The 17,411-nt window shown below is 35.7% G+C and overlaps 1 protein-coding gene across 6 annotated transcripts in view; it reads left to right on the top strand.

The window, feature by feature from the left end:
- Pde8a (phosphodiesterase 8A) overlaps nt 1-17,411 on the top strand; it is a 157,522-nt gene that overhangs the window by 64,542 nt on the left and 75,569 nt on the right. For all 6 annotated transcript variants that reach the window (XM_048790197.1, XM_015493022.1, XM_048790194.1 and 3 more), the window contains one exon: nt 16,750-16,806. Coding sequence is in view for 4 of the 6 variants with exons in the window: in XM_015493022.1 (XP_015348508.1) it covers nt 16,780-16,806 (27 nt within the window). In the remaining 2 variants the exon portion in view is untranslated. Of the gene's footprint in view, nt 1-16,749; nt 16,807-17,411 lie in introns of those variants that run through there.

Here is a 17,411-nt window from a genome sequence, read left to right as displayed (position 1 = left end):
TCTACGGCATCGTGGGCAAATACCTGGTATTCTACTCCTTTGATACCTAGTTTTGTTAAACCCTCCTCCAATGGGGCAATTCCTTTTAAAATGTCCTGTTTGTTCACAATTGTAGCATGTTCTTGGCCTGGCATCTAAAGCCTGTTTTACTGCAGCTGCCACAATTTGCCCTTGTTCATTAATGTCTCTGGCATCTAAAGCCTGTTTTACTGCAGCTGCCACGACTTGCTCTTGTTCATTAATGTCTCTACATAATTTAATATATGTGTTAAACTAGAAATACTGTATTACATATACACAAATGTATAATAAGCTAGTATAATTTCTAGATACATGATTGGCTCAAAAAGATTAGCTGTTGAGTAAACATTCATTTGAAAATATTTTTGAATGCCTACCATGTGCTAGGCACTGTTTTTTAAAATTTGTTCTTTTTAGATAGTCATGATAGTAGAGTATATTTTGATATATTTATACATACACGGAATGTGACTTATTCTAATTAGGATCCTGTTTTTGTGGTTGTACATTATGTGGAATTATTCGGGTCATGTATTCACATATAAGGATAGTTATGTCCAATTCATTCTACATTTTTCCTATTCCCATCCCTTCATTCCCCTTTGTCTTATGTAATGAACTTCTGTTCTTCCCCTCCCCACCCTCCCTTGTTGCAGGTTAGCATTCATATATCAGAGAAAACATTCAGCCTTTGGTTTTTGGGGACTGGCTTATTTCACTTAGCATGATACTCTCCAGTTTTCATTCACTTACCAGCAAATGCCATAATTTCATTCTTCATGGATGAGTAATATTCCATCGTGTGTATGTGGTATATATCACATTTTCTTTTTCCATTCATCTGTTGAAGGACACCTAGGTTGGTTCCATAGCTTTGCTATTGTGAATTGAGCAGCAAAATTGATGTGGCTGCATCACTGTAGTATGCTGATTTTTAAGTCCTTTGGGTATACACCAAGGAGTGGTATAACTGGATCAAATGGTGGTTCCATTCCCAGTTTTCTGAGGAATCTCCATATTGCTTTCCATAGTGGTTGCACCAATTTGCAGTACCATGAGCAATGGATGAGTATACCTTTCCCCCCACATCCTCAGCAACATTTATTGTTGCTTGTTTTTAAGATAAAATACAGTGATAATTGTCATTCTGACTGCAGTAAGATAAAGTCTCAGTGTAGTTTTTGTTTATATTTCTCTAATTGCTAGAGATGTTGAACATTGTTTTCATATATTTTTTTATAATGTTTATTTTTTAATTTTTTTTAATATTTATTTTTTAGTTTTTGGCGGACACAACATCTTTATTTGTATGTGGTGTTGAGGATCGAACCCAGCACTGCGTGCATGCCAGGCGAGTGAGCTACCGCTTGAGCCACATCCCCAGCCCTGTTTTCATATATTTTTTGACCATTTCTATTTCTTCTTATGTTAAGCAGGCACTGTTTTGGGTGTTGGGAAGACAACAGTAAATAAAGCAGATAAATTCCTATTGTCCTAGAACCAAAATTTACATTCTAGTGGGAGAAATGGATGATAAAGAAAATAATAAAATAGACCTTCTATTAAATGGTGAGTAGGAGCTAAGAAGAGAAAATACAATAGGCAAGGGGACAGGAAGGGTTGAAGAAAATGGGAATTTTTAAAGAGGTTGGAATTATACAGTATGTCTCTTTCCCACCTCCCATCTTCAGTCAAGACTCACAGTAGTAACTTTGCCTTTTTGTGTCCTATCAAAATATAAGGTTGGGGGGGCCTGGGGTTGTGGCTCAGCAGTAGAACACTTGCCTAACATGTGCAAAGCCCTGGGTTCAATCCTCAGCACCACATATAAATAAATAAATTTAAAAATAAAGGTATTGTGTCCAACTATAACTAAAAAATAAATATTAAAATATGTGTATTTAGGGCTGAGGATGTGGGGATGTGGCTGAAGTGTTAGCGGGCTTGCCTAGCATGTGTGAGGCACTGGGTTCGATTCTCAGCACCACATAAAAACAAAATAAAGATATTGTGTCCACCTAAAACTAAAAAATAAATATTAAAAAAATGTATATTAAAAAAAAAATAAGGTTGTGGCAGGGGTTGTGGCTCAGTGTTAGCATACTTGCCTGGCATGTGTGAGGCACTGGGTTCAATTCTCAGCACCACATATAAATAAATAAAATACAGTCTATCAACAACTAAAAAAATATTAAAAAAAATAAGATTAGTCAGATAATCAAAATAAAGTGGTTTATCAAAGCTTCTAATAATACTTTGTTTCATATTTTATTCAGCCATATTCACAAAAAATTACTTAAAAGTATTAAATTGCAAATCAATATCCTTATTATCTGATAGTCTAATTTTATAAGCTTTTAAAAATAATAAATCTTAATACAGAAATATTTAAAAATCCAAAAGTCTAAACAACTTGTATCATTACTAGTATCCTTTGAACATATTGTAGTTTGTGTTATCTGAAAACATCAATTGCTTTTGATGCTGTAAGATTATATCAGAGACACATTATTAAAATTGATTTGAAAATGACTATTCCCTTCTAAATATTAACATGAAAAATAAATTATTACTAAGAGGGCTATGGCCTAAAGCATTAGGTTAGTTTGATTCTGATTTCATACACAATGGATGCTAGAATTCCAGTGGTTCCAATCCCCTTATCCAGAACAGATGGGAAGTTGTTTACTCTTTGGAGGGCCCAGTGCTGACGTCTGCTCACTGAGTAATGTCATCAGATTTCCTGGTGGTGGTTATTTTGGGGGGACAGTGGTAAGTAGTTGTCCGGCTGTGCTGAGACTCTGTTCCACAGAGGTCCTGAGAGCCGGATATTTCCCGTAGACAGGATATGAGGCTAAATGCAATGTTGTTAAGTAAATAAAGTGAGTGTTCAATGATAAAATAGACTTGCTGAAACATGAACATTTTAAAATGATATTGCTAAAATTATACTATGGCAAAATTTGTTGTCTTAAGTCTTATAAAAATGAATCTCTAGTTTTGTTTTCTTTTTTTAAAATATTTATTTTTTTGTTGTAGTTGAACACAATATCTTTATTTTATTTTGATGTGGTACTGAGGATCGAACCCCAGGCCTCACACCGTGCTAGGTGAGCTCTCTACCACTGAGCTACAATCCCAGCCCCAATGGTTTTGTTTTCTTAAAGTAGATCCAATAGTGAGTCATTTTTATAAGCTGGGATCATAAAGTTATTTTTTCCTTTGTAAAAGTTTTATCTCATCAACTTTTAATGTAGACAGTGTTCTTGGTGGTGTTTCCTCAGCAGGAATGATCTTTTTGCCCTGGACTACTCATATTTATTTCATCCCTCAGCTGTGACCAACACTATACATTTTATATATGGATGTTTTTTTTCTCACTCTCATCACTAGCATTTAAACCATTTATTAATTATTGCCTTTAAGTTTATTTTTCTACTGTTTTTTACTTTTGACTTCTTCAAACTTAATGATTTGAAAGCTTAGTATAGTTATTTGATTCTTGTTTAATGATAAAAAGTTTTAGACTGTGAATTTTGTGTCTCCCTATAATTTAGCAGTGTCTTCAAGTTTTATTTCATGGTATTCTCATGTATTTTTTCCAAATAATCTGTCACTATAGTTGACATTTCCCTCTTTGATTCAGCAATTGTGTGAGTTAATATTCTTAAACTTCTAGAGATAGGGAATTTTAAAGTTCTCTTTTTAATCTCTGGTTTGATTGCATTGTGACTGAGAAATAAGAACTACAATTTTTAATCTAGAAATTTGTTAAATGTTGACATGAGCCCAGTTACTATGTAAAAGTTACTATGTATAAAGTTCTAATTAAAAAAGGGAATTTTTTAAGTGTTTCTTTGTGACCTAGTATATCATATTATTTTATAATATTCTTAAATAATTTCTCTTTCTTTCCATTTAGGCTTTACTTTTTTTTTCACTTGATCCTTCGTAGCAAATGAGTTTTCTATCAGAGGCTGAAAACCCTAATTCAGGTGAAGGACTCAAGTGCTCTCTAACCACTGCTTTATCTTGGGCAGTAGCAGCTTTCCTCCTCTTAATTCTTTTTTCTTCTTTCTCTTATGAAACTGTGCTGCACCCCATAGAAAATCAGCAAAATTCTTTTTCTTTTTTTTTTTTTTTGTCATTTTATTCCTTTCTTCCTGAGCAGTTCTACTGTAATCTCCAACACATAGGCCTATTTCCTTCCTTATTCTTTCATTCATGCATTGCTTTAAGTTTTGTTCATTTAAAAAAAAAAAAAAAAACAACTAACAGGGCTGGGGCTAGGTAGTGCACTTGCCTGGCATATGTGAGGCACTGGGTTCAATTCTCAGCACCACATATAAATAAATACAATAAAGGTCTATCAACAACTAAAAAAAATATTAAAATAAAACAACTACTGACAAAGCCAGGTGCAGTGTGGCATATGCCTGTAATCCCAGCTACTTGGGAGGGGGAGGATTGCAAAACTCAAGGCCAGCCTGGGCAACTTAATGAGACCTATCTCAAAGTAAGATAAAATAAAAAGGACTGGGGATATAGATCAGTGGAGAGCACTCCTGGTTCTGCAAAGTATGAAAAAAAAAAAAGCAAAACTCAGTACCTCTTGCCTTCTTACTGCACTGTGAGAATATGATTACATAGGTCAGATCTCTCCATGCCCACCCTGATTTTTAATAATTTGGTAAATACACATAACACAATTTATGAACTTAAGTGTACAGGTAAATTCATTATGTGCATCTATCTCCAAAACTTTCGTTTTGTAAAGCAGAAACTCTGTTATATCTATTCAGCAATAATTTACCATTCCCCTGTTTGCCTAGACCCAGGCATCCACCCTTCTACTTTCTTTCTCTGATTAAATGTAATCATCTAGAATTTATATTTTTGTGACTGACTTATTTCATTAGCATAATGTCTTTAAGGTTCATTCATGTTATAGCATATATTTTATATGCTATTAAGTTCTGATTACAACATCCTAAAGCTTTTCCAGCCTGCATCTCCAAACTCCCAAACTTCTCTCACAAGCCAGTTCCCAAATGATTCCAAACCACATGGTCATATATATAGTATTTATAGCTGAAAATATTCCATTGCATGTATGTACCTCATTTTGAACCTTTTCTTGTATCTTTTCCATTCATCTGTTGACAAAAGGGTTGCTTGGGTTGCTTCCACATTTCAGCTATTGTGAATAATTATGCTATGAACTTGGGTGTCAAATATCTGCTTACAGTTCTTTGGGGCTTATACCTAGAAGTGGAATTGCTGAATCATTTGGTATTTCTATTGTGGGTTTTTTTTTTTTTTTTTTTTTTTTTTTTTGCTGTGCTAGGGATTGAATCCAGAGCCTTGTACATGCTAGGCAAGTGCTCTACTGCTGAGCCACATCCCCAGCCCCTATTGTTATTTTTTTTTGCCAAATTACCATACTATGTTCTGCAGTAGCTATATCATTTTATATTTCTACCAACTATGCTAAGGTTTCTAGTTTCTCTGTATCCTTACACCCTCCCTCCCCCCCCTCCCTGTGTGTGTGTGTGTGTGTGTGTGTGTGTTTGTGTGTGTTTTAATAGTAGCCATCCTAATAGGGTCGAAGTGGTGTCTCATGTGGCTTTGATTTGCATTTCCCTAATTATTAGTGATGTTGAACATCCTTTCATGTGCTTATTGGCTGTTATATATTTTCTTTGGAGAAATGTCTGTTTATTCAAATCCTTTGCCTCTTTTTGAAGCAGGTTGTTATTGAGTAGTGGTAGTTCTCCATATATCATATATTCTATATTGATCCCTTATCATATATATGATTTATAAATATTTTCTCCTGTTCTGTGGGTTGCCTATTTACTATGTTGGCATTGTCTTTTGATGCACAAAAGTTTTAATTTTGTTGTTTGTCTATTTTTTCTTTTGCTCCCTGTGCCTTTGGTGTCATATCTAAGCAATTATTGCCAAAATAAGTATTATGAAACCTTTGACCTATATAAAAAGTGGAAAAACTCTTAGAAAAAAAACTAAGAGTTTTGTATTTTAAGTCTTACATTTATGTATTTGATTTTTTAAACATATATCTTGTATGCTCTTTCTATTCCAAAAGGGAGAGATAGGGGTAAAGAAAAAAGGAAAGGGACTAAAGACAGACCAAAATCTAGCTGGCAAACAAGTTTTCCACATCTAGCATCTGGGGCATGTGGAATTGTGATTTTCTTTCCAAAGGGCTTTTGTAGCTTGGTCCCTATGGCCTTACTGATTGCAACCCACATGACCTCTCTCTTGTTTTTTTTCTGCTTGATTCCTGCAGCTTTCCTCTGCAGATGCCCCTTGTTACTGGCATCTCTTAATCACAGGGTTCATACTGCAACTTCAGCTTCCTTCTCACTTCTTCATATATCACCCTGTTAGGGCCAACCCACAGGAACTCCAACCTTGCTATACTTTGCCTGACCTCCCAGGCCTTCCTTTGAAATCTCAGTGAAAGCCTCTCGGACCCTCTAACTTCAGCATCCTGCATTCCTGCAGAACCAGAACCATGTGGTTAATATCAAGATCTGCCGCCATCTGGCAGAGTAGCCAAGCCTTCTGGGGCCATGGCTGAGGCAGTTTTTGAGTGCCTGGGTGACTGAACATGGTGAAGAAGCTTCCTAGGTCCTCCTGTGCAAGCAGAATGTCCCCATGGTCTCTTCTCAAAGGAAATTTTACTTTTACATCCTTGAGTCTGTGATGAGTGTGGTCCCAATTCCTGAGATGCCCTTGAGCCATCTTTTCTATTGTCTCTGGGTAAAGTACTTAGCATCTCTTTTTCTTTTAATCTCTTTAACAACTACAACTACCTTAGTCTCAGTTTTACTTGCACTTTTCTGGCCAAAGTACAAGTTTTTCAAAACTTTCTGCTGTGTTTTCTCATTCTGATATCACAATAAACTTGACTAAATACTGCTAGCAATATCCATGCTGTTGCTGAATGCTATCCTGCCTTGAACTTTCCTCTGCCAGATTAATTAGTACATCATCTTTAAATTCAGCCTCACAACAAGTATTAAGACATGAGTAAAATGTAGAAAACTTATTTTCCAGAACATAACTTGAATAACCTCTAGTCCAAGTCCTAATAGGTCCTCCTCCTGTGAAAACTCATGAGCCCAGTCTTTACTGTCTTGTCAGCATTCTGGTCTCTGAGCTCCCACCAGAATCACCTATTAAGTTCTGATTACAACATCCTAAAGCTTTTCCAGCCTGCATCTCCAAACTCCCAAACTTCTCTCACAAGTCAGTTCCCAAATGATTCCAAACCACATGGTCAGGTTAGTTATAGGAACAACCCCTATTCTTAAAAAAAAAAAAAAAACAGTAGAGTTTATTTTTAGAGCAATTTAGATTTATATTAATGTTGAACAAAATTTACAGAGTTCCCATATATTCTCCGCTTACTCCCATGCACAGTTTCCTTATAATTAACATCTTGCTTTATATTGTACATGTGTTATAATCAGTGAACCCATATTGGCACATTATTAACTGAAGTCCATAGTTTACATTGGGAGGGGGGTTTCACTCTGTGTTGTACATTTCTATGACAGTTACAACCCCTATTCTTAATACCCTAAGAATTCAGTTTTTTATAATAATTCAGTTTCTATTTCAGTCAGCTTTTGTTACTGTGACCAAAAGACCTGACGAGAACAGTGTAGAAGAAGAACATTTTATTCTGGCTTATGGTTTTAGAGGTCAATCCTTAAGTGGTTGACTCCATTGCTGTGGGCCCAGAGTGAAGCAGAACATCCTGGTGGAAGGAATGGCATGACAGCTTAGGACATTGCAACGAGGGAGCAGAGAGATCTTTGATCCATTTTTGGTTAATTTTTTAATATGGTGTTAGGTAAATGTCCAGCTTCATTCTCTGAATGTGAATATCTGGTTTTCTCAGCACCATTTTTTAAAATGATGTGTTATAATTGTACATGAAGTGAGATTTGTTTGTGATATATTCATGCATGCATAATTTGGTTGATTTTATTTACCCTTTTTCTTCTCCCCTTTTTCTTCTTTCTTCTCTTTCCCTTACTCCCTTCTACTCTACTGGTTTCCCTTCAATTTTCATGAGTTTGCCTTTTTTATTCTCTGTACCCCTCCCTCCAGCTTCTACATATGAGAGAAAACATATAACCCTTGAGTTTCTGAGTCTGGCTTATTTCACTTAGCATGATCTTTTGTAGTTCTGTTTACTAACAAATGGCATAATTTCATCTTTATGGCTGAGTAAAACTTGTGTGTGTATATATACTTATTTTCTTTCTTGGTGCAGTGCTGGGAATCAAACCCAGATCCTCATGCATGCTAGGTAAGTGTGTTATCACTGAGCTACATCCCCAGCCCTATATACTACATTTTCTTTATCCATTAATCTGTGGGCAGATACCAATGCTATTTCCAGAATTTTGGTATTGTGAATTGCACTACTTAAAAAACATCAATATACATGGATCACTATAGTATTCTAGCAGCATTTGTTGAAAAGATTGTCCTTCCCCCCACTGAATATTGTTGGCACCCTTGCTAAAGATTAATTTATCACATATGCAAGAATTTTGGACTCTGTTTAATCCCACTGGCCTGTATGTCTCTCTTTGTGCCAGTACCACTTTGCCTTATACTAGTTTTTAAAATATTATTCTTAAGTTTTAGGTGGACACAATATCTTCATTTCACAAATATGTGGTGCTGAGGATCGAACCCAGTGCCTTGTGCATGCTAGGTGAGCACTCCACCACTGAGCCACAACACCAGCCCCTATACTAGGTTTTGAAATCAGGAATTGTGAGTCTTTCTATTTTGTTCTTTTTCAAGATTGTTTTGGATATTTAGGATCCCTTGTGATTCCATATGAATTCTATGATAGATTTATCTATTACTGCAAAAAACATCATTGAGATTTTTTTTAAATACATGACAATAGTGGAATGCATTATACTCATTATTACTTATATCAGCACATTTTTTCGTAACTCTGTATATAAAGTAAGTTCACACCAAATTATGCCATTATACATGTACTCTTTTTTTTGCATTACAATTCTTAATACACATATATACCACAAATTTTCATATCTCTGTTTGTATATAAGGTATGTTGACACCAAATTCAAATCTTCATACATGTATTTTGTATAATGATGACCATTATTTCTAGATAGTGAAGAGGGGTCGGAAGGAAAGGGAGGAGGGGAAGGGAATAGCAAGGATTGTGGAATGTGATGGTCATCATTGAGATTTTAATAGAGAGTATAACTGTAGATTGCTTTAGGTAATATTGATATCTTAGCAATATTATCTTTTTTTAAAGAGAGAGTGAGAGAGAGAGAGGGAGAGAGAGAGAGAGAGGGAGAATTTTTAATATTTATTTTTTAGTTTTCGGCAGACACAACATCTTTGTTTGTATGTGGTGCTGAGGATCGAACCCGGGCCGAATGCATGCCAGGCGAGCGCACTACCGATTGAGCCACATCCCCAGCCCCTACAATATTATCTTCTAATCCATATACATTGGGATGTACTGCCATTCATTTGTGTCAAGCAGTTTATTCTTTTTGATACTATTGTCAATGGAATTCTTTTTGTAATTTCCTTTTCAGATTGATCATTGTTAGTATCTAGTAATGCATTTGATTTTTGTGATTTTTGTATCTGCTGTTTTACTGAATTCATTTATTAGTTCTGACAGCTTTTTATGTATAACCTTTAGGATTTTCTACATATGGGATTATATCATTTATGAACAAAGATAGTTTTAATCATTTTTTTTCCATTTTGATGCCTCATGTATTTTTCTTGCTTAATTGCTTTGGCTAGAACTTTCCAGTAATGTTTTGAATAGAAGTGGTGAAAGTAGTCTTCTTTCCTTGTTTTTGTCTCAGAGGAAAAGCTTTCAGTGTTTCACCATTGAGTTTGATGTTAGTTGTGGGTTTTTCATGTATGACTTTGTTGAGATATTTTCCTTCTATTCCTAATTTGTTGAGTGTTTTTGGTCATGAAAGGTTATTGAGTTTTGCCATATGCTTTTTCTACACTAATTAAAGTGATCATGTGGGGCTTCCCTTTATTCTGTTAATGTGCTGTATTACATTGATTGATTTTCATCTGTTGAACTGTTTTTTTTTATTTCAGAGATATTTTCTTTATAAGGAAGGGGCAGGGAGACAAAACAATGCACAAACAACTGGTTGGTTAACATCAGGTTACCTTCTTTCTTTTTTTGGGGGGGTACTGGGAATGGAGCCCAGGGGTACTCTACCATTGAACAGAACTTCATAATTTTTGTAAATCATAAGTTAGTAAATCACTCAGGCTGTCTTTGAACTTATAGTCCGGCACCCTCAACCTCACTGAATAGGTGGAATTATAAGTGCGCACCACCATGCCCAGCTCAAATGGAATATTAAAGACTGAAAAAGTCCTACAGTCAAGAAATAATTTTTTGGGTGGGGGATACCAGGGATCGAACTTGGGGGCACTCAACCACTGAGCCACATCCCCAGCCCTATTTCGTATTTTATTTATTTAGAGACAGGGTCTCACTGAGTTGCTTAGCGCCTCACCATTGCTGAGGCTGGCTTTGAACTTTTTTTGTTGTTGTTGAGATATGATTTCTGTATGGTACAATTTACCCTATTTATTTTTATAGTTACATGAATTTTTTAAAAAAATATTTATTATTAAGTTTTAGGTGGACACAATATCTTTATTTTACATTTATGTAGTGCTGAGGATCGAACCCAGTGCCTTGTGCATGCTAGGTGAGTGCTCTACCACTGAGCCACAACCCCAACCCCTATAGTTATATGAATTTTGATAACACAAATATAAAAAATGACAACATATATATGGATATATACCATCAAGATACAGAATGTTACCTTGTTCTTCTTTACTTCTTTTTTTTAAACAAATAGAGTAATTAATTTTAATATATTTTCATTTAACCCAATGGATTACCAACATAATTTGCAAAGAAAATAATTGTTAGCAAGATATTTCATGTCCATTTTCTTTGTCCTAGTAATTCTTTGGAATCTAATATCTATTTAATACATAGCACACCTCAATTCAGACTAGACTCATTTCAGATACTCAGTGGCCTCATGTAACCAATGGCTGCTATATTGGCTCCTTTCTCCATCTTTCACCTTTTGTTGAGACATATGCTGTAGGCTGCGTGATAAGTCCCTTTGTTACGTGGTTTCTTGTTGAGTTCAGTGAGGTGTTTTATTCCTCCTCCCTATAAGACTCTATTAGAATGTCAGTTGGTTTTCACATGATTTTGGTGGGAATAACTTCAGTTAGGTCACCTTCTCCTTTTTTCATGATGGCTCTCTTTTATTTCACTTCCTACCTCTCCAAGTTTACAGAAAGAAAGGTGCTTCACAAAATTTGTTGGTTTCCCTCAACCTTGCCCTTACCTTTATAAATACCTTATTAAACAAGTTTTACTCTGATTGATCTTTTTTCATCCTTGAATCCTGAATAATGGATTTCAAATTATAAGAGAGTGTAAAATATACCTCATCTCATACGACAGGCAATGTATATACATATACCAAATTAATTATATATTAAAATATAGCATATAAAATATTAAAACTTTTTAAGAACATATTTGTATAACTTTGTGAAGATAAATGGAAAACAAAAAATATGAAATAAACAAAAACCTGAAAAATTAGATGATATTGTAGTTAAACTTTTTATGTGTAAAAATTTATCAAAAAGTTAAAGAGACATGAATTGTATTACAGGTCATTTTTGTTTATTTTTGATATTTAACTTGACTTTGTTTTTAACTTTTGGTTGGCTTTTCCTTTATTGTAGTTCTTCCCTTTACAGATTTTCATTATTGATTTTTATTTCCTCCTTGTGGAATATTTTGCCAAGAATGCTCTATAGTGCAGGCTTTCTTGCTGTAAATTCTTTTAGCTTTTGTTTATCATGGAAATTTTTTAGTTCATCGTCAAATGTGAAGCTTAATTTTGCTGGATATAAGATTCTTGGTTGGCATCCATTATCTTTTAGAGCTTGGTATATGTTGTTCCTGGATTTCCTGGCTTTGAGAGTTTGGGTTGGAAAATTTACTGAGATCTGAATTGGTCTTCCATTATAGGTAATCTGATCATTTTCTCTTGCGGCCTTTAAAATTCTATCCTTATTCTCTATGCGGGGCATTTTCATTATAATGTGTCTTGATGTAACTCTGTTGTAATTTTGTACATTTGGTGTCCTATAGGCCTCTTGTATTTGATTTTCCAGTTCATTCTTCATGCTTGGGAAATTTTCTGCTATTATTTCATTGAAGAGATTGTACATTCCTTTGGTTTGAATCTCTGAACCTTCCTCTATCCCAATAAATTTTAAATTTGGTCTTTTGATGGTATTCCATAATTCTTGGATATTCTCTTTATGGTTTCGTACTGTCTTCACTGTGTGGTCAACTTTATTTTCAAGATTGTATATTTTTGTCCTTATTGTCTGAAGTTCTGACTTCCAAGTGATCTAGTCTGTTGGGGATGCTATTTATTGAGTTTTTAAATTGGTTTATTGTTTCTTTCATTTCAGGGATTTCTATTTGTTTTTTACCCCCCAAGCATCTCTCTCTCTTTCTTGAAGTAGTCTCTAGAAACTTGTATTTGCTCTCTTGCTCTCTTATCTCTTTGTTGGAGTGATTGGTTTTTGCCTGTATCTGCTCACTTAGGTTGTTCTTTAATTCCCAAATCATTTTAATTATATATATTCTGAACTCCTTCTCTGACAGTTCACCTGCTTTGCTATCTACGAATATGCCTGAAATTAATCTCAATTTACTATCTAAGCTTCTTCTGGAAGTTGCAAGTCTTTAATAGACCCCAGAGTTCCCCAAACAGTTGAATTAGACACATTCTACTAGGACAGAGATTGGAGATTCCTCCATCTTCTACCTAGTTCTTTTTAGGCTCCTCCAGGGCTCTTAGACCATCTTCTCTTTCAGAAATTCTATCTTGTGAGCCTGGCCAATACTATTGTTGTAGTATTTCGGTTTGTTTGGGGCACTTTCCGCCCTTGTTTTTTCATGATGTCTAAGAGTCTTCCTCTCTTACAGTGTAGATCTGAGGTATGACAGCTTCTGCCCTGTTGTCTTATAGTGTCACTATAGATTACCAATACCTTTTAAGGGAGAGAATCAGTATTCCAGCACTCATTGTACCCAATGTGCAGCCATATATTGGTTAGCTTCTATTTTTACATTTACAGTTTTTCACTAAAATCAAAAATGATGAGTTTGGTTATCTTCTACCTTATAGTCAATAGGTTTGCATAATGGTTTACAGTTTCTAATAGTAGGAGGTGGCCTAGGGGGTTGGCTGAGATGTGTATGAGGTAGGATGTTAGAATATGGAAGTATTAGATTATACGATAGTGAGAGGGTAATCATAAGAAGTTGGCTGTTAGTAGGAGAAACAAGAGATAGGCAACCCCATGCAAGACTCCCTGTTACCTCAGCAACAGGATAACTATTAGCACCCCTAGTAGGGACACCCATGGTGTAGCCAGGCCACAGGAACCTTGATGATGTCTTACCAGGTCCTTATTGTTGTCCCTTGATACAAGTGGTGATATCCCAGTTTTGTGGTGGTGGCAGCCTCAAGCCTATATGTACCCTGCTGTTGGGCTGTGGAGCCATGCTTTGGTGAATAAGGAACCCCAGTGCGGGGTGGCTCACCACGTGTCTCTGGGCCCGGGACAGGCCTCTCCTCCCAGTCTCTGGGCTGCATGTGGCGGACGGGCCTCTCCTCCCGATCTTGGGCCTTGGTTATTGAACTATTCTTGCATTATACACCATGACCATCATCATTTGGTCATATGTTATCAAAGTGTGCTGCTGAATTCAGTTTGCTAGCATTTGTTGAAAGTTTTTGCATCCATTTTCTTAAAGGATATTGATCTATAGTTTTCTTAGTGTCTTTGTTTAGTCTTGATATCAGAGTAACACTGGACTTATAAAATAAGTAGGGAGGTGTTCCCTTTTCTTCAATTGTTGGAAAAAATTTGAGAAGGATTGGAATTAAATATTTAATAGAACTTGCCCATGAAGCCATCAGATCCAGGGCTCTTCTGTCATGGGGTTTATTATTATTATTAATATTACTGATTGAATCTTTTTGCTAGTTTTAGATCTATCCGGATTCTCTATTTTTTTGTAATTTAATCTTGACAAGTTTTGTATTTCTAGTAATTTGTCCATTTCATCCATGTTATCCAACTTGTTAGTATGCAGTTGTTCATAGGACCCCTATAAATATTATTTCTATGGAATTGGTAGCAATGTCCCCACTTTCATTTGTGATTTTTAGAAATTTGAGTCTAATCTCTTTATTTCCACCTAGTTAAAAGTTTTTTTTAACTTATTGTTTTTTTCCTAAGAACTTTTGGTTCCATTGATTTTTCTGTTATTTGTATATTCTCTTTTGCATTTATCTCTGCTGTAAATCTTTATTATTTCCTTCCTCCTGCTAGATTTGGGTTTAGTTTGTTCTTTTTCTATTTCCTTAAATTGTAAAGTTAATTTGATAATTTGTGATCTTGACTGATTGTTTTTAATTTTTAATTTTATTATTTTTTGGTACTGTGGATTGAGCCCAGGGATTTGAGCATGCTAGGCATACCCAGCCTTCTTGTTTGATTTTCACTGTAAATGCTTATAGCTGTATGTTAACCCCTCAACATTGTTTTTGTTGCTGTCCACTTCTTGGCCACTGTATCTGATGAGAAGCAGCATTCAGTGAGCAGAGCCCAGATCTCTGAAATTTGCAGAATGGAGTCCTTTTTGCTATATGTGTTCAGGTTGTTTTGGAAACACATATACAGCTGCCTCCTGTAGGTTGGGCTGGGCCGCTGCAATGGACTAAGAGCTAACATTGCCTGAAATTAATCTCAGTTTACTATCTAAGCTTCTTCTAGAATTTGCAAGTCCAAGAGTTCCCCAAACAGACACATTCTACTAGGACAGAGATTGGAGATTCCTCCATCTTCTATCTAGTTCTTTTTAGACTCCTCCAGGCTCTTAGACCATCTTCTCTTTCAGAAATTCTATTTTGTGAGCCTGGCTAGTAGTTCCATAGCCCAAGAGGATGTGCAGTGCCTCAAGCTGTCTGTTTTCCTTACTCTGCCTCCTTTCCAAAGAATCTTCTCCTAGTCTTAGATCTGAAACAGTAGAGACCCTCATTCTTTTTATGCCTTTTTTTTAAGTTTTAGATTGACACAATATCTTTATTTTATATTTATGTGGTACTGAGGATTGAACCCAGTAACCTTATGCATACTAGGTGAGCACTCTACGACTGAGCCACAACTCCAGCCCCATTTTTATGCCTTTTTTAAAAAACATTTTTTTTAGTTGTGGATGAACACAATATCTTTATTTATTTATTTATTTTTATGTGATGCTGAGGATCAAACTCAGTGCCTCAGATGTGTGAGGCAGGCACTCTACCACTGAGCTACAACTCTAGCCCCTTTTTTATGCCTTTTGAAAGACAAAAAGAAAAATCAGAAATTAGCCAGGGGCCCATAATTAGGAGATTAGTAAACATCAGCTTCTCATGGTTCCCTTATCACTAAGAATTTTGTTACATGTGCTTACTATAGCTTACTGTTTGCAGGGGGAGATAGGAGTTGGTAGTCAAGTAGGAAATGTTTTGTAGGAAGTTTCTTATAGATCCAGTTCTTTGGTTGCTGCTCTAGGTATGAAATCTACCATCACCAGAGGACTAGGATAAGGTTCCCTTCAATACATGTAGATTGCAAAGTGTGACTGTTCCTACATCAGAATCTCAGTGCCAGAGTTCATTACCTGGTACTGGGTTTCCTTTTCCCTCTTTTGGGCTCCTTTATGCAGAGAACAAGTTGCCCAAACCTTCTGGTAGCCCTAACTTTGCAGCACAGGGTATGGAACTAAATAGACCTGGATTAGAATCCCAGCAATACCACTTTCTAGCTGTATGGTCCTAAGCAAAATACTTGGAACCTCGGATCACCATGTTGCTGAGATAATTTAGTGAAATAACATGTTCAGTCCTAAGCACAGTGACAAGAACAGGCAATCCCTGATTTGGTTTATGGCTGCTCACTGGGGTTGGGTATGTCATGGTATGTTTTAATGATAAGTTCTTATATGGATAAGCACTTATTGTCAAGTGCTATTACCTGTCTCTGTAAAACAAAGCATCAACTATTTCTCAGAGGTTTCTTTGATATTCTGTGGTTTTGACTGCTGGATTGCATTATTCATATGCCCTTTTGGATATAAGATTTCATTGCTATCAGGAGAAAGGCAGAAATAGGTATCGAGGGCACCAAGGTTTATTTGGTGTTTATAAGGTGTCATTTGATATTTATAAAACAAGAAATCAAGACTGAGAATGGTTGAGTAATTCACTTAAAGTTGCACATTGTAAAAGGTAGCACCAAGATCAGATTAATTTTATTTCTCCTTTCCTGCTCCAGTTTTTCCTGGGGGCTATAAGGAAATCCTTAGGAATTTTCTTAATTCATCTTTAGGGAGATGAACATTTGTCTATCTACTTTATGTAATTGTTTTCTAGAGCAGACATTTTACTTTCATCTGTAGCACTGATTAAACAGAAAATTTAAGCAAGATTCTCCCTTGTTAAACAGCAAATCTCTTTCTTACAGGGAGCAGTGGCTGACGTACAATTTGGCCCCATGAGATTTCATCAAGATCAACTTCAGGTACTAATGAACCATGCTGTGATTTTCACATGTTGACTTTCATTAAAAAATAAAGTTATATATTTAAAATATAGCCAGGTGTGGTGGTATACATCTGTAATCCCATCAATTTGGGAGGCTGAGGCAGGCAGATCGTGTGTTCAAAGCCAGTCTTAGCAATTTAGCAAGGCCCTAAGCAAACTTAGTGAGATTCTGTGTCAAAATTTAAAAAATATAAAAAGGACTGAGGAAGTGGTTAAGTGCCCCTGGGTTCAATCCCTAGTACAAAAGAAAACAAGAACAGTATAAAATATAAAGTCTTCTCTGTTAGATAGCAATATTGGATCAATATTAAATTTCCTGGCCTTGACAACAATACTATACTTACGTAAGAGACCATCCTTAGAAATGTACATTGAGATATTTAGGGATACAGATGTGTCTGCAGTCCACATTAAGCTGGTTTAGCAATATCTATCATTTGTTTAATCATAAGCAGGAAACAAAGTATTCCATTAAAATTTAACCAGATTATTTGGGGCTCCCTGCACACATGCAAACACATGTTCACTGTTACGTTTTTAGAAATATGGAAAGGGCTGGTGGAAGTATATGCTCTTAGTTCC

This window comes from Marmota marmota, unplaced genomic scaffold, assembly GCF_001458135.2.
Source record: "Marmota marmota marmota unplaced genomic scaffold, marMar, whole genome shotgun sequence".
NCBI lineage: Eukaryota > Metazoa > Chordata > Mammalia > Rodentia > Sciuridae > Marmota > Marmota marmota.
This window is presented reverse-complemented; position numbering and strand designations above follow the sequence as displayed.